Genomic DNA, 27153 nt, shown 5'->3' with positions numbered 1-27153 from the left:
CATCCGGTGGGTAGTATTACTTTAGGTTTGCGCAGTGTAATTCACACATTACACAGAATTACTAAAGAATATTTTGCCACCTAAAAGTTAAAGATTTTTTGTGTCACGTCCCTCGTGTATTTCCCTCATATTAAATATAAAATGCATGTGTTGTATTTTTCTAATGTCTGGACTCCTTTATTAATGGAGTATGATATATAAACAGAAGTTTCAATAGCCTATATTAAATGCATTTTCTTAGAATTTATGTTTCAGGTTTTGGCTGCAAATGTCACGTCCATAACGCTGGAATTGCCCAATTTTAAATAATTTATTCTCAACTAGTTCTGTGGTGTAGGTCTACGTATTTTATAATGTTAACTTCATATAATTCTAATAGTAAAGATATGGGAGCTATATTGGATGTCGACGGGAAGGATAACTCTGGGAGTAGGAAGGGGTGTGTCGTGATGCTGCCGTCCCTCACCGCGACACAGGTTCGTGGATCTGACTGAGTATCGCAATTTCGGTTTTATATCGTGTATCGTTACAGCCCTATTTAACATGATTCTTTTTTATTATTATTTAGAAAAAACAAGGGTCTCTGTTTAAGAAACGAGCCGGCCCGCAGCTGCAGGTTCCAGAGCACCGCAGTGCATTTCTTCAAGATTAGCCATAACCGAACATCCAGTTTAACTGCCACAAGTTGATCTTCTTGTAATAAAGAACTCATCGTGGAAAAACATGCTGTATTTTTGTATTTTCATTGCATTTTTAATTGATAAAAAGTTCAATAAAATAAATGATACATTTTAATATAAATATTAATGATTAATCGATAGTCGAATGAATGAATGAATGAGTGTCACGTCTCGCTTGTTTACTTCGAACCCGAAGACGCGGCCACTTTTGACGCAAGGCCTCATGGGACGTAGGAAACTTGTGGATAGTAACATGCTATTTTATCCAAGTAACTTTATAGCATAACCAAATGCTATATTGCTATTTTCATCACACTGTATTGTGGTGCGTTTACCCTCTGATAATGTCCAGTCTCTCTCATTTAGGATTGGAATGATTTATAATAATGAATGAATTTGAATCAAAATTCAGTTGTTGTGGCGTAAGTACTTTGCTTTATAATTTGGGAAAGAAACGACTGTGTGTTGCTGCTGTGGCTTTGTTTGGAACAATTTTCATAGTCAAGATACAGCAAAAACATACAATATTGTGTCTAAAATTTAAGTAATTTAATATTAACTTCTTGTTTTTGGCTTTTTTAAAGTGATAAATTAAACAACCGTAATTAAAATGTTTAATTGATTGACAGCCATTAATGGAGGCAAATTAACTGTTAAATAAGAGCAATTACTGCAGTTTGTGTCTCTAGTGTGATGGATATGTCAAAAGATCATCAAAATGAGCAGTAATAGAGGTCAGTTTCATCATTCTCATCAAGCCTTTGTTGATGGGTCCTTTTCCTCTATCTTGCCGTCTTTAGCAAATTCCCATTTTGTGACTCATTATGCAGCCTACTGTATGATAATTTGTGTAATTTCCGCTATTAGACAAGAGAAGTGATTGTAATTGCAAGATGAAATGATGAGGATTTGGAGTTCAGGATCCTGCCTGAAAGCATGATGTGCAGTAAGTGATGTTTGAAATATGAAACTGTACTTGTCAAACACTGAGATTCAAGAGGTCACTGCGCAGTACAGATGATTTTTTATTTTTTAGTTTATACCTGTGTCAGATCATTGACATACTTTTTAAAAGATTTTGCATCATAAGTAACATATATTTTACACTCCATGTCAAGCTAAATATATATTAAAATTTCAAGTTTTAAAAACACATTCAGAGACCTTTGGCTTCAATTTTACTCAGTTGCATTCAGTTTTGCTGTGAACACACTCCAATTATAAAGGTTGAGTGATGTTGACTGCCTTATTTCTCTGTAAACATAAAAGATATACTGTATAAAAAAAATTGTTTTCATATAATAAAATTTAAAGGGTCAAATGGTGTTTTGGAGCCCACTGACTTTCATTACAAAAAGAGTCAAAATATTCCTAAAATATCTGTTGCAATTCGCAGGAAAAAAAAGTTAGAGGTTTGGAATGGCATACAGGGCTCTTTTCTCCTTTCTTTCAAATTTGACGTGTATTTAGAGATCCTATTCATTTGACTTACAGATTTTGCACACTAAATAGTAGGGAAGTACACATATTAAGATTTGCTCTTAATTTGCTCACATAAATTTGACAGAAAACAAGACATGCACTGAATTATGACAACTGCAAAGCAACTCGTGTAAAAGCCTTGTGTAAAGGTGATTTACACAAACCAAAACTTAAAACCTGAACTACACTTTCCTGTTGCTGCCTTGCAAGTACTGATATTTAGTTTTTCTTTAAAAGTGATCTTGAAACTTGGTTCTGAAATATTAAAGCTCACGATTACATGAGTTGGCATAACTTTGCATTTACAGAGAATTTCCTTTCATAACAAATAATATTTTGGATGTTTTGATTTTACGTAAAAGCCTAACCAGGGACGCGGGACGCAAACTAGCTTTACGCTATATGCCCCATGTACACGGCATCGGTTGTCTATGTGTAACGATGCCTAGTTTATTGTCCCTGTTAAATAAAATAAATAAATAAATAAAATCAAAAATAAATAATAATAATAGTACAATGCATGCTGTCTTTTTAATGAGAGCAATTGTACACAAAGTTAACAAAGGTCACGCCTTTGCATCAATAACTGCCATCTGTATCATTCATACAGAAAGAGGCTTTTTGTGTTTGTGCGGGTGTGTGTGTGTGTGTGTGTGTGTGTGTGTGTGTGTGTGTGTGTGTGCGCCTGCGCACAGGTTTGGCTATACATATGAGGGCCAAATGTCCTCATTTATCTATTGAAACATTATGACTGAGTATCGAGGACATTTTACTGGTCCTGGCACCAACACTGGGCTGGCTGTGATTCCAGCTGACATTGGCACACCAAGAAAGGGTGGAGACAAAGTACACACAAGTAACAAAGCAAGGACATACCTAGAGGCATACATCACAACCACATAAGAAACACTTTCCAGAGCTCACTGTGCTATAAAACTCTGTCTGTCTCAAACCTAGGCCTTGCTAAGGAAATGGAATCACGTAAGCGATTGCAAACCCTCTACAAAAGAAGCGATATAATGCGTCATACAATTAGTATTAAGTGCCAAGGATACATGTGTTGCGTATTTGAAAAATTGGTGAAAACAAGCCAAGGTATCTTAGGAGCTTGATTATGGAGGGTGTGGGGTATTGCTAAACAACAGTAGAACTAACAATAAGAGTAAAATGTTGTCAAACTTCTGTCAAGTCTGTCAAATTTCATGCCGTTTTTGGTTGTGAAGCACCAGCTGCTCGGCAGTTCCTTCTGAAGGATTCCAACAGAAGAAACAAACAAGTTTTTCTGATCATTTTAATCTGATTATTTTTATGAATCTGTAATGATGTAATACTAACATTGTAAAGAGAAATGATTATTTGTATGCAAAAAGGGAATTTACTGTACATATACGTCTTAAAGGGTATAGCAGAAGGGTGGACTTCTATGGAAGTAAAATAATGACAAATGTTTTTGAATCAAAAGAGCTTGCTTAATTGCACTATTTGAAAAAATATGCATTGCATTAACCCTGCTTGCATTTTTCTGCATTTTATTTTCAGGGCTTGCATTTTTATGGGCTGAAATTCAACACGGTTGTATATTTAAGCTGTAAATATTTCAATTCAAAACATTTCACACACGTTTTCATTAATAAAAATTCAATAATCCATATTCACCTTTCAGATTTCACTTCCAAAATATTCATTCTGTTTAAAAATACAACCTATAATATTCGACAGGCAATTTTCGGTCCATTTTATTTCGCTTTGCAAATTTGCTTCCACAAATTCAGTGGTTCAAATTCGACAGAAAGTTCAACATTTGACTTCCAGGACCCAAAAATCCTGATCGGAGCACCCCTATGTGATACAACTGGAAAAAAGCATGCATTTGAATGCATTAATCTCCATTATTATTTTTCTGTCGGCTGTTAATGGAGCCATGGTCCAAACTTTAATTAGGACAAATGAAAATATACATTACAGAAAACATAAATTCAGCAAAAGATTAAAAGTTCATCTTTTAATCTCAAACAAAGCTTTTTGCTCAAACAAAGCTTTTTGCTCAAACAAAGCTTTTTGCTCAAACAAAGCATAAAAAACTTGAGAAGACTTTAAATCTGTGCAGAATGTGACGAAAAATCCATTATCAGCAAAAATCTAGATACCCGGACTAAATGGATCAATACTCCTTCGGAAAGAAATGGTTCTACTTTGAAACTGATTCAAACAAGATGGGAGTTTTGAGTGAGATGTATTTTGGGACAGGGGTGAGATAGAATGATTGGCACCCGTCAAAAAGCATTTCCTTAATAGTTTCTTCTTATAATATTCCAATTTCAGAGTGCTTTAAGAAGATTACCAATATGACACTTTAAAATGAATCGGATCAAAATGACCCAGATAAGTCTGAAAACACACCAAAAATACAACAGCGCATGTCAAAAAATAAACAGAGGTCCTCATATGAAATAAGCGTGGAATTAATTTCATTATAAATCACGCATTAAAACTATTATAACAATTTGTTTTATAAGGGGTTGGTAGTTTGAAAAAAATCTTAGTATTAAGGTATTTATGTTGGAATTAAAAAATATATATATTCCATACATATTTTCTAAGAAGTTTGTAAGAATATTCCAAAGAGCAATTCTTAAAAAATTCCTAGGAAGTTCTCAAATATGTTCTTAAAGGGACACTTCACCCATTTGCATTAAGCTTTGTATCGTTAGAAACCCAGTAATATTTTTGAATGGCCATGCATTAATCCCTCATTTTCCCCTCAGATGGGAGAAATAAGGATTTAAAGGGATAGTTCACCCAAAAATGAAAATTCTGTCAGTATTTACTCACCCTCATGTTGAGTTCCAACCCCGTAAGACCTTCGTTCATCTTCGGAACACGAATTAAGATATTTTTGATGAAATCTGAGAGCTGGATCACTCCTCCATAGGCTTCTTCAGGGATTGAAACTTGCCAGCCCCAAAAAGTTATTAAAGACATCCTTAAAATAGTCCAAGTGACTACAGTGGCTCAATCTTAAGTTTATCAAGCGACGAGAATACTTTTTGTGCGAAAAAAGTGCTTGGCAAAAGATCAACCACGAGACCATTTAAGAACTCAAACTAAATTTGCGGATTGATGCATTTATTTAAGGGTTGAGCAGAGTTGCTGTACAGTTTGACCAGCGGGCAGCGGCCGCACAACAGGCGCCGGATGGTGTTGCTAAGAACTTGCAATGTATAACTATAATCAGACCGGCCCTCGCGGCCTCGAAACACTACCGGCCCACCGGGAAAAGTCCCGACTCTCCCGAATGCCACTCCCAATTTTTTTTTCTGTGAAATGAATTTCAAACTCTGAAGGTAGCTAGCCTTGTAAACGGAAGAGTGCTTTCTCTGAATCTGATAGGCGGATACCTCATAGGCGTTGTTCTGGATTAGTGGGAGTGGCTTGTGGAGCTGTGCAATGCGGTGCATTGTGGAAGTTGTGGTTTTCAATACAAATGCGCCCTAAAGTTACTTTCTGTCTTTACTCGGTCAAGAAGGCACCAAATTCGAAATTTTTGTTACATTTCGACTACATATATGACCCACTTTCAATAAAGATGAATGTTCCCATAGGTAAAATGCTCCTTTAAAGAAAATGACAGGCTTTAATAATAGTAATAATAATAGATTTTATTTATAACGCACTTTTCATTCCAAAGAATCTCAAAGTGCTACAAAAGAGCAACAATACAATAGCTACAGAATATTAAGAACAATAAAATCAGCACATAAAAGCCTTTCTAAATAAAAAAAGTCTTCAGTTCTGCCTTGAAGGTGTCCATGCTCTGTACTTCTCTCAGATCACTCGGAAGGTGGTTCCAAAGCCGAGGTGCAGCTGAGCAGAAAGCTCGGTCCCCCATAGTGCGAAGTCTTGTGGTCGGGACCTGAAGAAGTAGGTGACCTGATGATCTGAGAGTGCGGGAGGAGGATTTCAAGGTGATGAGTTCTTGTAGATAAGGTGGTGCATGACCAGTGATACATTTGTGTGTGAATAGCAGAATTTTGAAATCAATCCGTGATGAAACAGGGAGCCAGTGGATTGAATGTAGGATGGGAGTTATGTGATCATATTTTCGGACTCTCATGAGGACTCTGGCACCGCTATTTTGGATGTATTGTAGCTTCTGCATGTTTCTGGTAGAAATCCCAATGAAGAGTCCGTTACAATAATCCAACCTGGTGGAAATAAAAGCATGAACAAGTTTCTCTGAATCCGAAAGAGTTAAAAGAGGACGTAGTTTGGAGATATTTCGAAGATGGTTGAAGGAGGTTTTGCAGATATATTGTGTTCATTGATGGTCAGCTGCGGGTCAAACCTAACGCCTAGGTTTGTAACTGAGGAAGAGAAAGTGATGACTTGGTCGTCCAGGATGAATTGAGATACGGGAGAGGAGTGGATCTGTTGTGGGGTTCCAACAAGTAGTGCCTCAGTTTTACCGGAATTTAGCTGGAGGAAGTTGCTAACCAACCATTCCTTTATCTCCAGTAGACATGTGTTGAGTCGCGATAAGATTGCGGAGGAGCTTGGAGCAGTTTTAATATAAAGTTGCAAATCATCCGCATAACAGTGGAAAGATAGTCCATATCTGCTGATTAAAGAACCGAGGGGAAGCAGGTATAGAATAAATAGAATAGGGCCGAGAACCGACCCCTGCGGAACACCACACGTAACAGGGAGCAGCCTGGACTCATATTCTCCTAAAATGACTCGTTCAGTCCTGCCAGAGAGGTAGGACTGAAACCACTGCAGTGCTGTTCCCGATAGTCCAACTGTATTGTGAAGGCGGTCCCGAAGGATGGTATGGTCGACCGTGTCGAATGCCGCTGTTAGGTCGAGTAGAATGAGCAATGATGGTGATCCTGAATCAGCTGCCATGAGAAGGTCATTTGTCACCCTTAGCAGAGCTGTTTCGGTGCTGTGGGCCGAAGGAAAGCCTGATTGAAAAACCTCATATGAGTTATTGTGTTCTAGATGGTTGTGAAGCTGAATGGCGACTTCCTTCTCTAGAACCTTTGACAGAAAGGTGAGGTTGGAGATTGGTCTGTAGTTTCCCAGGACCTCTGGGTCTAGAGTTGGTTTCTTAAGTTTCGGCTTTGGTGTTATTTGATTGAAAAAGGCTTATTGCTGAAGACTCGCTGACTGAAAAACACTTCAACGCCCGTCTTTTTGCACTGCCTGCAGATTACTGTAGATATCACAATAAGTGTGCAGACTATTTTCGTCGCGACTGGTTTCGCAGGAGTTAATCAAACAGCAAAGGGGTTTTAATGCACCGTGTCAAGTTTAAATAGTTATTCTATAAGAGCCGGTCTCAAGGAGATGCTATTATAAGGAGATATTATATTTAGCTAGCTAGTGTTATTGTAATGCTTAATATTTGAAACAACTCAAATTCATTAAACATATTTAAGACAGGTTGGAGGTTATCCTAACTTTAAGAAGTTATTTACGATGATTTTTAAGAACATTCTTTTCAGGAATATGAATACTTCTTAAATTTTATCCTAAGAACAATCTTAAGAAGAAAAGATAAGAACATTCTTAAGAAAAGTTTTAGGGAATACAAAATAGTATTTTTCTTTTTCTTAAAGTGTCATGAACACACATCAGTTTAACACACAACAAAGAGCATAGTTACGTTTTTCTCCATTGTTCTTTGAATTTTCTGTGTATATACTTCTGTGTATCAGAATAATTCATTGTGTCATTGCGTTCATGATCAGATGTATCAGTGTCCTCATTTGCACATATATTTCATATGAAGACAACGTGATTAAATATATGTGCAAACACAGTGCTGCTGGTTTAGAACACTAGAGTATATGAAATATGTCCATTAAAAAATGCTTACTCGAGTCCATATGTGCATTGACCCGCGTTGCAAGCGCTGTTAAACACATCGCTGCGTTCCGCGCAGAAAACGCTCTCATGCACGCTCCCGCATGTTGTTACATAGGCCTACTAAATATTGTTACAGTCATATTTTCATTGTGTTGGTCAAACTCCAGCTCTGACAGTATCGTGGGGAAAATGAAACAACACTTTTGTGCTACTGTGCTGAGGAAACATAAAGAACACTTATTACGTTGTGCCTGAACGCAGCGCTGAACTGGCAGAGGTGAAAAAACAGCTGAAATGGTCTTTCGTGAGCTCTGAATTCTCCGCTGTAATGCGATCTCATGCGTAATACAGCGCAGTGATTGGATTAAAACCGTTCATTCTCATGAATAATTGCGGAGAGGTGCTCAGAATCGCGAATGATGTAGATGACGTAGAATCTCCAGCCCCAGCAGCCAATCACACACTCCAGATGCACGCTTCTACCTCAGATTCGATGATGTCGTTGAGACTTTGCTTTTCAACCTAAAGAACTAAATTGCTCTAAAAAGCACAAAATTGACCAAGTTCTTTTAGTGTTTTCAGTGATGTGCAGCCTGATGCAACATCTCAAAAAAAAATTGGGGGGTTTCATGGCCATTTAAGTTAAAAAAAATATAAAGAAACTGGCAGTTAAGAAGAATTTTATATATTTCATTTTAAGAATGTTTTGTGAATCCCGGCCCCAGGTGAACAAAATCGATAAGAGGCATTTGCGAACTGCACAACATTTGAAAAGTGTTCTAAAAGACAAAGAAATAACCGATGCCGTCACATATAATTTATTCAAAAATATGGTGCCTGCAATATCGTCAATAAAGCCGGCTTCCAAAAATAATACAGACAAGTAAGTGTGTGAAGAAATATCGTTTCAAAATTGTGCTTGAATTCGAAATCGCGCATATCGCACTTCCTTAATTCCGATGGTAATCGCACAACTCGACCACTACACATTTCTGCTGTTGCACCTATGTATGCAGGGAACTACACTGCGACCAAAATGGTCGCATATGCGACCTTTTGAAATGCCATTGCGACCCTAATTTTTAATGGGTCGCAAATGTATCACCGTCTGATTATTTTTGTACCTACCTAATGTTTTAGGCAATATGCTATGATTTACTATGAGCATTTATTAAAACAGAAATGTGTATTTTAAGAATACGTTTTATAACGCGCTCTGAGCATTCAACACATCAAGTTGGCTTCGCGGATTCGCGCTTGTTTAACTGAGAGAACGAGCAGAGAGAGTGAAAGCCCCAGTCGCGCGCGCGCTCTCTCTCCCTCCCTCGCTCATAATAATGAATTGAGTTGACTGAATATCTTTGAGAATACACGATGGTAAAAGGTCGGAAGACCGAAGTTTTTTTTTTTCTGAACTACCACTGGTTGTGAATTGTGCTAAAATAACGTTGCTTCATCTTCTCTGAAAAGCTTTCCACACATTCAGATGGCATAAACCACTCTTTCAATAAACAAAACAAAAAATCTATCTGGTGATGAAATGTTTTCTGTGTTGAGACAAATCTTGTGCGATGTCCTAAACTGCCTGGATAATCACACAACGTGTGCCGTGGTCCGTTAATGACCGATTCGCGAACTGACTCCTTTGAACCGATTCACTTTAATGAATGGTTAAAATAACAACTGATCTGTCCAACACTGAACTCAAGAGTCATTCTAGAATGATTCATTCTTTCCAAGTAGAGCTATTCAAGTCATCTGGTGAAATTGTTTTTATATCGCAATATATATCGCAGAAAAATCAAATATCGCAATGTCATTTTTTTTTACCAATATCGTGCAGCCCTACTGTAAATTCTGTGGGCCTTCAATTGCAGGACTGTCCAAATTTGTAACTGCGTCAAAACAATTCAAACACGAATCATTGAAGCTTCACAATGACATATTATATTTATTTTACTTTTCCTTAAGAGTTCAGAAGTCTGCCCATCTGTGCCAACCATAGCATGGTGAAATCCAAAAGAAATTAATTTAGCACTTTATTGTGTAGGCTACTGTATTTTCTATTGCAGTAAATCTATCCCAACCATTTTTAAAGAAAACAAGAAGGCATGTGTTTTAAAAGATGGAGAGTAAAATAAAAAGCACATCTGTATGCAATACAGTTTCACTATTGGTCATTATTATCCAGAGCGGCTTACTATATAAATAATTTGTGCGACCAAATCATGTTTTGCGCTAGTAACTGAAAAAGTTAGTAGCGCAAGTGCCACCAGTGGAATATGTTAGTGTAGTTCCCTGGTATGTTTATACACCTCTAGTCCACAAATGGTCTACACACAAATGAGTTTTGTTTGCCTTTCATGAATGAGGCCTATTGGTTGGAGAAGTGGCCTGGAGGGCAGAGCTCGCGTAAACAGAGACAGCCATTTAATGTACCCCGCTACGTGATGGATGGCCTCATCCATCAAAGGCAGAGCCCCACCATCCTACAACAAATCAACTTCGCTTTTAATGTGCTGCTGGTTTGATGTATGCTGTTTATTTTAATACTGCATCCATACGTCAGAGAATACCTACATCCTCTCCCTTTTTCTCGGCTTGTGAAGATTAGGTTCTAAACAAAAAGGTCTGAACTACTGCTGCCGCGTCTCGCTATTTTAGGACGCAGAGTAGCAAAAATAAATCATCCTGACAAATGCTCTCCTTTTTTAAAGAACACATACACACACAAAAAACACAAGACATCGCCTAAGTAGCCACGTTGAGAAATTCAATTATTGAACAGCCATGATCCAACAAAGATGTGTAAAAGCCAAAGCTAATTGTGGTGATGATTAGATCCATCTTAAGCAGGGCCTACATAGTGCTTTACAGCTTACGGCACAATCAAAATCAAATAAAAACATGCGTCTACAAAACATTTAGCAAACACAAATAACAGTGGTGCCACTGGACAGTTCTGATTGTTCGAGGGGTTCATCTCTGACTGTGACGGTGTCCTCCAGTATAGCATCTGTTTCAAGGGAATATGTTGTACACTCTTGTAGTATACACTTATGAAGTCAAATAGTCTTGTACCAAGAACTGTTATATAAACAGGATTTGTTTGCTACTTCTCTGTTATAATTTCCACACCTTCATTTGGTTCCAAACCCATAAACCTTTCATTACTTTTCAAAACACAAATGAAGATATTTTTAATGAAACATGAGAGATTTCTGTACCTCCAGTCCATTTACAAAAAAATGTCATGCTTCAAAAACTTGCAGCAAGCATAATCTATATGAATCGAGTGGTTTAATCTAAGTATTTTGAAAGGATATGATCTCTTTATATAATGAAAAGACTTAATTTAGGATTGTATTCAAACCGTAATCAATGCACATAAATAGAGCACATAAAATATGGTCAATGGAATCTCAACCATACTTGCCTGACACACAAGATTTAACCTACTGTAAATTATTCTTGTGGAAGCTCAAACATGTTTGTGTAACATGCAAGAACAATCCTCCCTGGTTCTATTTTTTTTAACTATCCCTTTAGGACTTTTTTTAGTCAGCATGAAACAAAAGTTCTAAGTGAAACGACTTCTTGAATGAGAAAATAAATGTAGTGAGGGACTTGATTTTGTCCATCAGGAATTGATTGGATTTTCCTCTGCATTATTTCAACTTAGTTTTAAAATAATCGTGATTCACAGCAGAATTCATGGTGAAAAACTACATTACCCATGATGCCATACAGAAAAATCCCCCAATCAGTCAGAACAAGCAAATCAAGCCAAAAGAGCTCTTTAGCTCCGCCCACTCCCATGAAGCGATGCAATTGACGAAATCAAGTCAGTCTATATGATTTTATGAATATTTTGCAATAAACTTGATATATATATATATATATATTTTTTTTTTTTTTTAAATGAGTAGTTATATATTTCTCCATTGTTTTTTAATTCGATTATGCTGTTCGCCATGCTTCATGGTATTGTAGTTCCTTCCCTCACAGTCTGACATTTTCCAATACTTTTTTGATTCAAATCAAAGTTTGTAATGTTCACCTTGCAGCTGGTTGGCCTGGTTCATGGCTAATAACACTAACACAAACTTATTTGATTGGAAAAATATACTTCCGTAACCAACGGCGCTGAAAAAGTGGGCGGGCGGTGTTTCACTCTACTGCTGTGTTCTCATGTGAGTGACAAGTTGTCCTGCCAATAAATATGTCATCAGAGAAGAGAAAAGATGCGGCCGTGAGAGAGACAGGAAGATATTTTGATTAAAGATTATGAGGGCACATTAAAAAACATTTATCATAAAAATGGTAATATTCCATAAAAATAAGAATTGTCCATTTTGATTTCATGGTGACTTTTACAACATTCCACATTGCGAGTACATCACTTGCATATGCAACTAAATTTTGTGCTAGGCAACTAAAAAATGTCTGTTATTAGCCATTAGCTAAACTTTTAGATCTCACTTGCCAGTGATTGAGTCCGATACTAAGAATAAGTTAAGAAATTTTTAATTTTTTAATTTTTTTATTTTAGCAGACGCTTTTATCCAAAGCGACCTACAATTGCTATATTTCAGAGGTCACACGCCTCTGGAGCAACTAGGGGTTAAGTGTCTTGCTCAGGGACACATTGGTGTCTCACAGTGGTTTCAAACCCGGGTCTCTCACACCAAAGGCATGTGTGTTATCCACTGCGCCATCAATCCCCAATATTTATTTTCATGGTGTGTTATACATTATGATCGCTTTCCACTAGAACTCTCTGACTGATCTTTTTATAGAAAACAATGTGTAAGCTTGTTTATGAGGCCGTAGAAACAGGCGTTCTAAATTTGAATTAGGCTGGAATACAGCGAATTGGATCACAGTGTTCCATCGCATTTACAGCGAACTATTCCTCTTTGATATCAATGGATTCACAACGTTCTCTGATAGACTGTAATCTATTGTGTGAACGCTCTTACTCACAGTCCCTTTCCTTTATATGATATCACATAAAATGTACATTTGTAAAAGACACAAGCTGTGTGTGTGTGTGTGTGTGTGTGTGTGTGTGTGTGTGTGTGTGTGTGTGTGTGTGTGTATAGTCTGGCGATATTGAATACTGTCAAACTATTAGTAAAAGTCTTTTTTTGTGCCCCCTTTAAAAGTGCAGTGTGTGATTTTTAGCGGCATCTAGTGGTGAGGTTACGAATTGCAACCAACAAAAGTTACGGTGGCCGACAGGAAAATTTGTCATCGTCTGAGACAGCAGAGAGTAGTCAGTTCAGCAATGAGGTTTCTTTGCAAGGATAAATTAAGAAATTATGTTCACTTAATTATTCAGTAAATCTGTTATTGTGAATATTATTGTTACTTGTTCATCATTGTGTCAGTGTTTTATTCGCTGAACTAAGCTTGCTTCCTTGCACGAAGAGCAACATAGTAACGAAACGCGTTTGTCCGTTTAGGGCTACTGTAGAAACATGTCGGCACATTTCAATGTAAGGGAACCCGCGGTGTGTGTAGATAGAAACTGTTCATTCTAAGGTAATACAAATATAACGGTTCATTTATACACCACTGAAACACCACTCTTTTTCAAGGTAGTGAGGAAACGCGCTCTGTAGCGCTGTGTGTTCGCTGTCGGCTACGGTAGAAACATGACGACACAATATGTCCACCTCCATAGAAGCGGGTGCCCGCGGTTATGGAGATATAAATGTCTCATTCTAAGGTAATAAAAACATAACGGTTCATTATGCAAGGTCTTTATACACCACTGAAAACATAGTTATGGATCTTATATTGCATATCTGTCAATAGATCCTCAGAAATATTACACATTGCACCTTTAAAGGAAACAAATCAACTACTGAGACAAACAACTGTCATTTATTTCCCTATTTTCTCTTATCCTTTCTCCTCTTTCCCTTTAATCAGTATACGTCCCGCCCTTCCTGTCCCAGATGCTGCTTTAATATCACATTTCCCCACAGTTAAAGTCAGCTGCAATTCATTAACTCTGCTATTGTCACTCTGCTATATTCCCACTGCTGGCTTTTCGGATGAAACACAGTTGATTTTATGACTGTGGATTTGCATGTTGATTAGACGTGACGGGTTCACATTTCATCTGCACATGGTGAAGTCAGACGGATCATCAGATAATGACTGGATGACACTGATCTCATCATGAGCGATTGAGATGATGTGCACGTGCATTGATCACCTTGCGGTCACGGAAGCCGACTCTCTGTTTCTTTTTCTTCCCATCTGAGCCCGCCTCATCTTCCTCCTCCCCGCCACTGGACTCGAGAGCGCCGTCTGAGACCTGCTCCTGCACCACATCATTCAGACGCTCCTCCTCCTGCATCTGCTCCTCGTGCTTCACTGAAGAAGCTGCTTCAGCATATGCTCTGCCAGGAGAAGAGAGTATGCACATCAGTCACACTGAAAATATACAGTAGTAATACTGTACATCTTAAATATAGTCTTGCGCTAATTAAGGCTGCATTTATTTGATCAAAAATACAGTCAAAACTGCAATATTCTTTTTTAAGATAACTGTTTTCTATTTTAAAATGTATTTTATTACTGTGATGCAAAGCTGAATTTTCAGTATCATTACTCAATTTTGAAAACAGTGTCACATGATCCTTCAGAAATCATAATAATATGATGATTTGCAGCTCAAGAATCATTTATTACGGTACTATTATCGGTGTTGAATTAATCATTTTATCCAGCAAGGATGCATTAAACTGATCAAAATTGACAGTAAAGACATTTATAATGTTACAAAAGAAAAATGCTGTTCTTTTAACATTCTATTCATCAGAGAATCCTGAAAAAAATCCACAAAAATATTAAGCGGCAAAAACATTTTCAACATTGATATATAATAATGAACCATTAATAAAATCAGCATATTAAAGAGTTCTGGAGGAGACTGAAGACTGGAGAACTGATGCAGAGAATTCAGCTCTGCATCACAAAAATAAATTCCATTTTAAAATATATTAATATAGAAAGCTATTCTTTTAAATTGTAATAATATTTTACAATATTCATTTTTTTTTTTTTTTTTACTGTATTTGGATCAAATAAATGCAGCCTTGGCGAGCATTAGAGACTTCTTTCAAAAACATGAATCATTCTAAATTATTACAAATTTAACCAGTAGTTTAATCTAGCAAACTGTGCCGTAATCCAAGGCCTTAATCCTTAATCTAGCAAACTGTCCACAGTTTTTGTCATGTGTCCTCATACCATTCCTTTTAAGCAATCACACTTATACTCAGGGTCCGAAATTAACTTTTTGGCTCACCTGCCACTGGGACTGGTAGATGAAAAAATCCACCAGCCAAGCATATTTTTTACCGGCCAAAATAATAAACAGCCTTTTTGTGTCACATATACATTAATTTATATAGGCTATATTTAAACATTTTTGGCATTATATTTCTGGTCTATTATTTTCCATTCTTACTTTTATTTACACACACATATTACACAATTTACACACATTAAAATAATATTTTTGTGGTGGTGCCTATAAAAATAGTTCTGTACAAATGAAATGTATTAATTGTATATTTAATAAAAAGTATGCAATAATAATATATTATAATTATTTCAAAAAAATATTTAGTTTTACTCTGCCTATTTTTTTACTCCATTTACTCTGACTGATCAGTAACTGAAGGACTGGAAATATCAGTTGTTTTTAACCCTTCATTAAAATGAATCGGTTCAAAGGAGTGAGTCATTAGTTCGCGAATTGGACGTGTCATTATGTGATATGTACGCGTTGTGTGATTATCCCGGCAGCTAGGACATCCCTCAAGATTTGTGTCAACACAGAAAACATTTAATCACTGGATAGGTTTTTTCGTTTATTTAAAGTGTGGTTTATGTCAGCTGAATGTGCGGAACGCTTCAGAGAAGATAAGGTATTTTAGCACAATTCACAGTTCACACCCAGCGGTAATTCAGGAAAAAAAATATCCGAATGCTCCATATAAAAATATGATCTTCCGACCTTTACCATCGTGTCGATTTATTTTGATGAATATGTGCCAGGGAGAGAGAGCAAGACAGCGATTAGGAGACGGTGAAGCCTTGTTTATACTTTCGCCTGGTTTCGAAGAGAAAGAGTGCGGGCGCGCGACCAGGGCTCTCTCTCTCTCTCTCTCTCTCTCTCTCGCTGTCTCTCTCTCTGCTCGTTCTTCAGGTGCGCCATGTCACTTTCAATGGCGCCATGTCACTTTCCCATCCCGCAAACACAACAACTCCGTCATGTCCGTAGCCATCATGCTAGATATTTTATAACATTACAAAATGCAATTGTAATAAACATTTTATTAAATTACTATTTTGGTATGAACATTCACCCGCCAGGGGGGTGGATAGCCTTTTGAGATTTACTCGCCAAACGGAAAATCTACCCGCATTTGGCGCTTGGCGGGTGTTAATTTCGGACCCTGCTTATACTTGATTAAACTGAAGCAATTTTGACTTGGGCCAGCTAGCAACAACCCAGAACACCCTAGCAACCACATAGCAATGTGCTAAAAACCACTCTGAACACCTTAGCAACACCCTGGCATGATGCTTTTGAGTTTTGCGTAGGTAAACACCTCTCATTTTTTCTTCAAAAATGTAAAAATCTAGTTTACTCAGCATTACACATGGGAACCAATGTTGTCAAGCTGTCTGTGTGTGTATCTCTAGATGTGTGCCTCATACTAAAAGTAAATGAAGAGTGCAAGGAGGTCAATATCTTCAGGACACAAAGCAGTAATTGGAAAAAGGGCCTGCCGTTGTGTTGATGGGACGTGTGTCTTAAGATGTGTTCAATAACTCATCATAATGTGACACAGGGAAAATGACTGCACAGACTGAGAACTGAAATGCCACCTTGTCCCATAACTCCTTCATTCTATAGATCACGTCCCAGATGCATTCCTCTATTTTGCTGACATATCAGCTCCTCTATTCATACACGCACCCTGCACTGGACTGGCCTTCACCCAGACTGCAGATGAATCTCTGCAGAATTGGGCTCCATAAGGACACTTCTACAACACTTTCTCCTATCCCAGTTTAATATAGCTATGTGTTAGCCATTCATAGGAAGACTTCTCCAACAACTGGTGAATCTCACTAAATAATGAACATTTTACAGTCATATTTCTCTGGATGCACCACCAAATATTAAAATTATGGCCTATACTGATGAAGCGATGTTATGTCTGATAACTGATATTTGGCTAATACTAAAATTCTATAGTAAACTATCTAAAAAAAAAAATTTTAAACAACATTAAAAACATAAAGAACACTTAAAAAAGAACAGTGCAATTCAATTATCAGTTATCTTAAAGATTAACTTTAATGGGGTCTTATAATGCCTTTTAAGAAGTCTTGATTTTGTTTTTGGGGTGTACTAGAATATGTTTTCATGCTTGATTGTTAAAAAAAAAAAAAAAAAATTCACACACTTTACAATATTACAGAACCTCTCTCCCCAGTATGTCTTAAACACACCAATTTCGATTAAGCCCCTCTTTCCGAAATACGGAATGTGCTGTGATTGGTTAGCTGTGTGTTGTGATTGGCACCGCTTAGCGCGTGCTCTGGAATGTCTCACCCCTCCATAACTGTGAATTCTTCGCTAATGTAAATATGAATAAGGATGGCGCCAATTTCAAAACAATTCAAGCTCGGTTCAGACCCTGACAATGTTAACGAACAAAAGGACAGTGCAGAATGGATGTCATACAAAGACTTTGCAAGTACAGATTTCACAGGACGCTTCAGAGTGGTATGTTTTTTGTAATTTTCTTATACATTATAAATACGATGTTATCCACCATTTAATCGTGATATTTGTCGGAAAACTAAGGTAAAACAAACAGATCACAAAACCATGGTTAATTTTCCTAAAAAGCAGTGAACTGTCTTACAAAAGTGGGAGCTTAAAAAAGCAACAGAAAACAAGCTGTAATCCATTAAATGTGCAGCATACAGATAAACGCTATGGTTTTAATGTTCATTAACAGTGTTTAAAATAAATTCTAACCACTGTCCGTCAGCCAAATGAGTTCTAGAAAAGGTCAAATAAATGAGTTTTAGAAACGATGTGGAAAAAACAGTGTCTCTTTGACATAGTGTCTTCTCTAATACAGCTCTCAACCAAGCCTCATTCCCTTTTTTGTGTTCAGACTGTTCAGACTGAGGTCGCATTGCAAAACATCTGACCTGTATCGAATTTAGTACCACATATGGAAGTGGCCCAAATCAGAATTGTGAATGTGAATGCAAAAGCAAACTTATAGTTATGAAGGTGTAACTCCGTTGTGGATGCAGCCTTCCCGTAACAACGCATTAAAACACAGGAGTACAAAGAATTCACAACATTCTTTTACAGTAGGTTTCTCATAATCATTGTATGTAGCCTATATGCCAGACTAGCACGTTTCACTTAACTGTATTTTCCTTTTCAAATTGACTCCAATCATATTTCAAGCAATTCAAATCCATAATGGCGGACAGAGCACAATTGAAGCGTCTCAGCTGAAGGAAATAACCTATTTTCTTATCGGGTCAATAACGATAACACACATCGGCCAATATCGATATGGTGGCCGATATATCGTGCATCCCAACATATCAGTGGACAAGTATATGGTGAGATAGCTTAGGTGTCCACAGTGGTCCATACCTCGTCCACAATAGTCCAGCGCTGGCTGAGATGCCCGTCACCCCCGCCAGGGCGGCCAACATCAGTCTACGCCGCTGATGAGAACGAAAGGCACCGGTATGATGCCTTCTTGACAACTGCACCATCCCGACGGATGCAGCCGTCAGTGCCCGCAAGCGGTACATACTGCAAGAAGACGGAAAGAGAGAGTGATTATTATGCAAATAATACTTTAATACAGAATGAGAATTACATCCATATGCAAATATCTCCAGGAGTGACACAAATGACACCATTTCAAATATGTAATCAGGGCAGTGAACTATCAAGTTAAATGAAATTCATCCAAAGTCGAACAGGCCCTTTCCGCCTCTCTTTCATCAGGAGATTTGGGCCAATCCTAAATGGTAAGATATAATGTGATTCTCTCTGAAATTAAAACTGTAAATGGGGGTTCTGGATTTTTCCAGAACACTGCATGGATTAGCCTGAATCCCTGCACTAGCACATCTCCCACAACCCTGAGCTTGCACTCCCAAAAAACTAATTATCCAGCAGTGCAGGAACAAGCCAGTTTTTTAACAATAGACTTAAGAAAGCCATGAAATGAAATGGGCCTTTGAGGCTTTTAGTCCATGTCTTTTATTTTTGAGGTCATCTTTAAGCTAATGTACTCTTAAAAGTTTACAAAACAAACTTTTATGAGATGCAAGTATATAAAATGTAAAGTTTTTGTCATCCGGGCAAATTGTGCAAAAAGAAAAAAGTGAATGTAAAAGTATCCACATCACATTTAATTGTACTTAAGTATTTAAAATAAAAAAGTAGGGGTGTGACAAGATCTTGTGACGATATTTCTCGTTGAGATGATAACCTGTCTCGAGATGTCAGCATGAGGAAGTCGAGTTTGTGGCAAAACCTTGGGTTTGGGTTTCAAATAACGTGCATTTGGAAAACGCATAAATTCTGGCACTTTATGTTTCATTGCGAAGTGTTGCACTGTTATCATTTTACATGCATGGAGAGCCTCAGCTGCTCAGTTTACAAAGTCCATCTATGCATATGCTTTGAGTTTGGGTTGCTTTTAACATTCATATGGGAACGCAAATGCAGCATATTTGTAACTCTAACACAGGAGAATTTAAAGGTACATTGTGTAATATTTCTGAGGATCTATTGACAGAAATGCAATTTAAGATCCATAACAATGTTTCCAGAATGAGACATTTATATCTCCATAACCGCGGGCACCCCCTTCTATGGAGGTCGACATATTGTGTCGTCATGTTTCTACCGTAGCCGACAGAGAACACACAGCGCTACAGAGCGCGTTTCCTCACTACCTTGAAAAAGAGTGGTGTTTCAGTGGTGTATAAATGAACCGTTATATTTGTATTACCTTAGAATGAGCAGTTTCTATCTACACACACCACGGCTCCCCTTACATTGAAATGTGCCGACATGTTTCTACAGTAGCCCTAAACGGACAAACTTGTTTCGTTACTATGTTGCTCTTCGTGCAAGGAAGCAAGCTTAGTTCAGCGAATAAAACACTGACACAATGATGAACAAGTAACAATAATATTCACAATAACTGTAGTTTTACTGAATAATTAAGTAAACATAATTTCTTAATTTATACTTGTAAAGATATCTCATTGCTGAACTGGCTACTCTCTGCCGTCTCAGACGATAACATTTTCCTGTCGGCCAACGTAACTTTTGTTGGTTGCAAAAATCACATACTGCACCTTTAAATGAATGAATGAGGCATTTATATAGAGCTTTCATATGTATTACTGTACACCAAAAGCGCTTTACAATTATATCGGGGAATCTCTCCTTAACCTCCACCAGTGTGCAGCATCCACTTGGATGATGTGACGGCAGCCACAGTACAACGGCTCCAGTGCGCTCACCACACACCAGCTATAGGTGTAGAGGAGAGAGAGTGATAGAGCCAATTCAGTGGATGGAGATTATTAGGAGGTGAGGACCTATGGGTGGAATGTGGCCAGGACACTGGAGTTACACCCCTAAATATGAGAATTGTTGTTCATCGCACCCTCGCTAGCTTGCATGTTCTTTTTCAAGAAATTACAGTGGCTGTTGCATTTCTATCGTGAAAAGTGGCCAAATATTAAATTTGGAATACATTGGAATTAAATGCTGTTTGGCCAATGTTACACAAGGATTTGATCAGGCTGTAAAGTGTAACAACAACATTCACCAGGCCGTTGGCACCCTCGGCAAGCATTTGTCATAATTCGTAATGTACATAAGTTGATTACGTTTAATATACATTACATTATGTATTTTAACAGTGTTGTTCAATAAAACCATATGATTACATGCTTTTGAGCCTTTTATTATTAGGGATGCACCGATATGAACATTTTGGCCGATATGATAACCGATAGTTCTTTATATTTGACATATTTAAGGCAATTTTTTTAACAATTTATGAGAGTTACAAAAACAACATTTTCATCATTAAAAAGCCATGTCCCAAGCACTTCAACATAAATCAAAGATATACAGTGCAGTAGCCTAGTTTGAAAAAGTTTGAAAATTAATTTTACACTACTATGGCCAACTGTCCTTATCAAAAAAAATCTATTGCCTTAAAAATAAATAAAATGATGCCTAAATAATGCATACAAGTCATTGGGCAACATTGCTTGCGTATAAAGAATCAAAATGCATTTGCCTTGGATGAATAAAATTGAATAGCCTCCGCACAGACAGTTCATGAAATGATTTTAATTAAACAATATTGTTGATTGAATAATAAGAGTGTGAGATAATATTAATAATGCATTTTTTTTTTTTATTAAAGAAACATCTAAAATGAATATTAAGGTTTCAAATAAAGGCATTGAGCTGCATGCACTGAAGCTGAAGAGCTGAATGAACACCGGGAAACTGAAGGGCTTTGTTAGCAGGTTATTAACTCAACGAAATGCATAATAAATGAGATAAATCAGGTATTTTTACAGCATAAACATAATATTAGAACTTAATGACATGAATGCACAAGTGAACTTGAAGTAATGTGCTAGTCAGAATGTGTAATCCTGTTGTGGATGTGCTAATCCCGTAACAATGCACTAAAACAACAACTAAACCCAATTCACAGCTCACTCTCTATAATTTTATGTATATGACAGTCTCAATTATAGTTATAAATGGTGTGCATTGCTCTTAGAACTGAGTGAACTGCACTACACCAGTAAACTGAAGTGCTTTGCTAGTGGATTACTTAACAAAACGCATGAGATAAATCAGATATTTACACAACATAAACATAATATTACGACTTTAAGATATTGGACAATTAAACATACAGATATGGTGGCCAAAATATATTATGCATCCCTATTTATTATTGCCTCATTGTTATTTGTATTTTAAGTCATTTTAAAGGCTATTGTTCTTTTTTTATAACCACAAAATTATCAGATTAATCATCAAAACAAAATGTAAAATAACCAAATGATTACTCATTACCAAAATACTCGTAAGTGACAGCACTAGATTAGTTAAAGCATTTCCAAATGTGCATTGTTTTGCATTTTGTGACTTTTCAGTCAAATAAAATACTATTTTTCCAGTCATATGTTTCGTCATTGAAGATGGTGTTAAAATATTGCCTCGTCTAGTTATAGAAATCCAATAGTGTGAATCATGTATAGTCTCGTCAGCTATAAGTGCATCGTCACACCCCTAGTAAAAAGTAAACTGATGCAGGGAGGAGATCCAGTCAGATTTTTATTTCAGTCAAATACTAAATGAAGAGTAAAATTGATTCATCCATAATCAGGATTAAAAGTTGAATTAAGAACCAGAAATGAAGAGTTAAAATCACTTCTAATATTTCTAAGTAAAATATAATTAAAACACTGAGTATAATATTCTTGCCTAAAGATAAGCATGTTGTTTGAGAGATCTCTCTTTGAAAAGAGCTCACGTAAGACTGACCTGTACAGAAATTGATCTTCCGATTATACAGTTGTTTATAGGAACAGAGCTAAGTTCCTCTTATCAAAGTATATCGCATCGAAGCAGACACACAACACAAGACACAAACATATCTAGTTTTCACACTCTGAGCGGTGTTAGCCAGTGGAGCGTAGACTGCAAGATGTTTAGCTAAGATAACATTCATTTATCACTTTATTCTGAGACATTCGAGCATTTGTGGTCCGTCTCACTGAAACGTATAGATTTTTGCCCTCATCTAAACAGCAAAAGTTCACCCTAAGTCAATCAGCTACACTTGAGGCATAAAGATTAATAAAAGAAAAGCATTAAACATACATTTCAAATGATAATAATGGTAAACACATTCAAATGATAATAATGATTTCATTTGATTAAATGATATTTAAGACCTAAATGATTAAATGATAAAACATAAGCAAATGATAAAACCTAGGTAAATGATAAACATAAGATAGATAGATTTTTTTTTTTTTTTCTGCTTCATCAAATATTTTTCTTAGCTTTAGAAATAGACAGACAAATCCAAGAGGCCATGCTTAGATACTAGCTAATTTTTATCTTACTTGTTCACATCTAAAGATCTTCCGAATTACACTTAACTACAGTAAGAACAACCAATTACTTAAGTGCTTTACATCCCTGTTAACAAAGTTACATCAGATTTCAAAAATCAGACCCTGTTTTAAAACAGGATATATGCATTTATTTAAACAGACAACATGGAGGAACAGTGAGGAGCTGCTTTATGACCAGACAATTTCCAGCCTTTATCAAATCACATCACAGCCCCTACTGTAACCATTAGCTTAATAGGGTATGATGCTATTTAGGTTAGCGATGGACTTGTGAATCTAGCGTTATTCAAGCTCTTCTGGAACTCTTCACTCTCTTCAGAAAGCTAGTTATATCTGAAATAATAGGCCAAACAATATGAGGACAGCACACCTACAATGTGTCTAAATGCATCGTATTTGATTCAAGGGCTACAGAACTGTTCATACTGGTATTCACCATACAATGCTCCTAAATAGCTTCAGAAAACTTGGAGATAGGCACACAAGACGTATGGACCATTTAGGATACTTTTATGGTGCTTTGTATGTGTTTTTCGAGAAAAGCAGCATCCATATCCATTCACTCTTATTATATGGAAAAAATAAGACATTTTTCAAAATTCCACCTTTCAAAACAAATTTCATAATGTATATAATGACTCCCGACTTTTCATTTTTGGCTGAACTGCTCCTGTTACGGGAATAACATATTGCAGTCAAACAGTGTACATATAACAACTTTTGATTGAAGCGGCAGGATAGCTCTCGAGACTTGTGATTTTCAATCTTCTGTGCCAATTTTGTCAGACTCCCCCACATAAACAATCCAGCATCTGCTCATTTTTCCTTGAAATGAGCTACTTATGTCATTCACATCTTTTGACATCCAAGTGTAGGCAGAGAGGGACTGGTAAATCTCCCTATGCCTCGTTCGTAGGAAGACAACAGCTCCAGTAAAGGCAGAAGAGCCACCTGTCCGTTTTCCAATATTGACTGTAGTTTGATTGAGGTCCTGATTCAGCAGAAAATAATGAGAGTGGAAGCGCTACATGCTAATTGGAGTGAGCGCTTGTGCGTGACATTGCAGACTGATGGCACTGGTCTCTGGGGCGGAGGACATTGGGGCCGCGCAAAACTCTTCAAACGGAGCGGATACTGCATTAGCCCAAGAAACACCCTAGTGGGCTCTATCAGAGTGAAAGCAACTGGTTTAAGCCTTCCTGAAGAACACTTTGTGTGTGTGGCTTCACATTGCAAGGATTTGGTTATGGCCATTACTATGTCATTAATGTAATATTTGCAGTTTAATTGTAATTACAATGAGCTTTTCATAAAACTTTTACTTCCAATGGGAGTCGAAAGTGGTGGAGACAAACCATTTGGACAGCAATTAACCAACAGTGTTATTACTAGTTAAAAATAATTGATAAAATATTTATAAATCAGAATTGGAGTTTTGTAGCCTATTAGCCTTGAAGTCATCCTGTACTCCTAAAAGTTGAAGAATTAACTTTTCATGGGTCAATGAAGCGATTCATCTTTTTTCTATCCGAAAAATGTATTTATTCAAACAACTCTCTACAATGCGAGTAAATCACTTGCATGTGCAACTAAATCTTCACTCTGGCCGATTAAATATCTATCATTAACCATTGGCTGATAAATTCTTATTCTTACTCGCCATTGTGTGTGTTGCAGGGCTAAGTATAAGTTAAGCATTGATATTTTTTCACACGCTGAACACTGACTGACTGAGCGCTTGAGAGTTTATAGTAAAAGTTCTATAGTTAAAAAGTTCCTGATTATCATAATAATGCTTGATTGACTGATGTTAAGAGTGTACGTTCAGATATTTAAAAAGCTGTTCCATTTTACCAAGATAAGCTGATTTGGTGGAATCATATCATATATATATATATATATATATATATATATATATATATATATATATATATAGAGAGAGAGAGAGAGAGAGAGAGAGAGAGAGAGAGAGAGAGAGAGAGAGAGAGAGAGATATTATTATTATTTTATTCATTTTTTTTTTCATGTGGTTTGGCATAATCTTCTATTTGAAAAAAAAAAAACAATGCTTTAGTGGCTATTAATATTATACATTTTAATCAAAGTCATGAAGTGCAACCAACAAACAAACTAGCAGAAACATTAAAGGGGTAATTATATCAAGACAGTACCATCGCAGAGCCATCTTTGGGAAACAGTCTCGACCAGTCGAACCACGAACGCCGTGCTACGTGCTGAGCGGTGACTTGGAATCTCACAGTTCAGCTCACTTAGCACGGCGTTAGTGGTTCGACTGGTCGAGGCTGTTTCCCAAAGATGGCTCCTGCCTGTATACACGATGGTACTGTCTTTATAAAGTATATTATTATTAAACTGGCTGTACACTTACAAAGTTCTCAGTGCTTCGGTTTGTATGTAGAGACCCTCATTAAGCTACCGTGTTAGTGTGGGGCTATTTTGAGCCTTGTTAGTGGTATTAACTAGCGATCTCTTTTTACTTATTATATGCCCCATATACTAGCGTTATAAGCTAAACCGTTTTTAGAGATAAAACTCTTTACACTCGATTATCATGAAAACAAATCCCAGAGAACAGTCGACTCGGTACCAATGTGTTTTTACACCCCAGGTTCATTTTGCGCCGGAGTTCTCCTTTAATAGCCTAAGAATAAGTTTTTTTTTATGGGATGGCAGACAGCAATGTGAGTAAAATAATAGCTGCCCCAGCCACGTTTAAGTCAAAAGTCTGGACGCACTTCGGCTTTCGTACCATTGATGGGACAAACAAAATCAAAATCAAGAGTACACGATATACAAGAACTGCCTTTTCACGGTCATTTTGTTTTCATAGTAATACAGATAATGTGATGTATCATTATAGGATTGTCCAGCAATATATTGATTATCGAATAATTGCTGTATCGTGATGGTATCGTAAAGTATTGTGAGGTACCTGTGATTCCCACCCCCAATAGAGAGGACCCCTGCAGACATTTATGACTGAGTGTCAAAATCAATAAGTCTCTTGAAATATAACATAATTTTTTTTATGACAAGACAAGGTTGTACAATGTAATGTGGTGTGGCTCCCAAAAAAAAAAAAGATTTGTCAACTTTTTACCTTGAAAAACATTTAAAACAATCGTATAGTTCATTGACCTCGACACATGCATTTAACATTTGACATGTTTCTCTTTCTGGAAAACTGACCAAAAATATTGATGACTCAAGTTGGACTAACAAATACTTTTGTCCAATCAAATGCTCTCTCGAATGAGAATGTCCTTCCCTGTGAAAATAACTATCAAGTACATCATGGTTAAATAGGTACAACATGGGTTTCATTATCAACACAATGAAGGCTTCTGATGAAGGAAAAACTGGCAGATTGTGTAAGATAATATATGAGATGCCATGCCAAGTGCCTCATTTAGACAGATTACCATTGCTTTCCTTAACATTAACCTTCACAGTTCATTGAGATTCAATTGAGTGGTGAATGTGAAAATACAAGTTAGTCAAATAGCAGCAATTTTTAAGGCAATAAAAATGACAGATTATGCAAATGCTTAATGACAGTTCATAAGGTTTCAAGTTTATCCACACATCAGAGAAAGTTATATGCAAAGCCTTTACACTTTAAAATATAAGATATCCTAACAGAACATCAGCATTCTTTTCAGAAAGCAGAATTATCCACAAGTGATGTTCTATGAAACCATTAAAGTTGCTCTGTCTTAATCGCAAATTACATGAAATTGCACGTAAATCGATGTGGCGTATTGCGATAATTAGCAAAGGCTGCGATTATTTTTTATGCGCAGCTTGTCAGTAA

At 36.8% G+C, this 27153-nt stretch overlaps 1 protein-coding gene across 2 annotated transcripts in view; it reads right to left on the bottom strand.

Annotated features, from left to right (window-relative positions):
- micu1 (mitochondrial calcium uptake 1) overlaps positions 1–27153 on the bottom strand; it is a 104132-nt gene that overhangs the window by 67037 nt on the left and 9942 nt on the right. For both annotated transcript variants that reach the window (XM_077246665.1, XM_077246674.1), the window contains exons 2-3: positions 18760–18924; positions 14263–14449 (exon numbers count right to left, since the gene is read on the bottom strand). In XM_077246665.1, the coding sequence (XP_077102780.1) occupies positions 14263–14449; positions 18760–18923 (351 nt within the window). In that variant the 5' untranslated portion in view covers position 18924. The remainder of the gene's footprint in view (positions 1–14262; positions 14450–18759; positions 18925–27153) is intronic.

This window comes from Siphateles boraxobius, unplaced genomic scaffold (assembly GCF_051911475.1).
Source record: "Siphateles boraxobius isolate OS27281-9 unplaced genomic scaffold, OSU_SipBor_1 104, whole genome shotgun sequence".
Lineage (NCBI taxonomy): Eukaryota > Metazoa > Chordata > Actinopteri > Cypriniformes > Leuciscidae > Siphateles > Siphateles boraxobius.
This window is presented reverse-complemented; position numbering and strand designations above follow the sequence as displayed.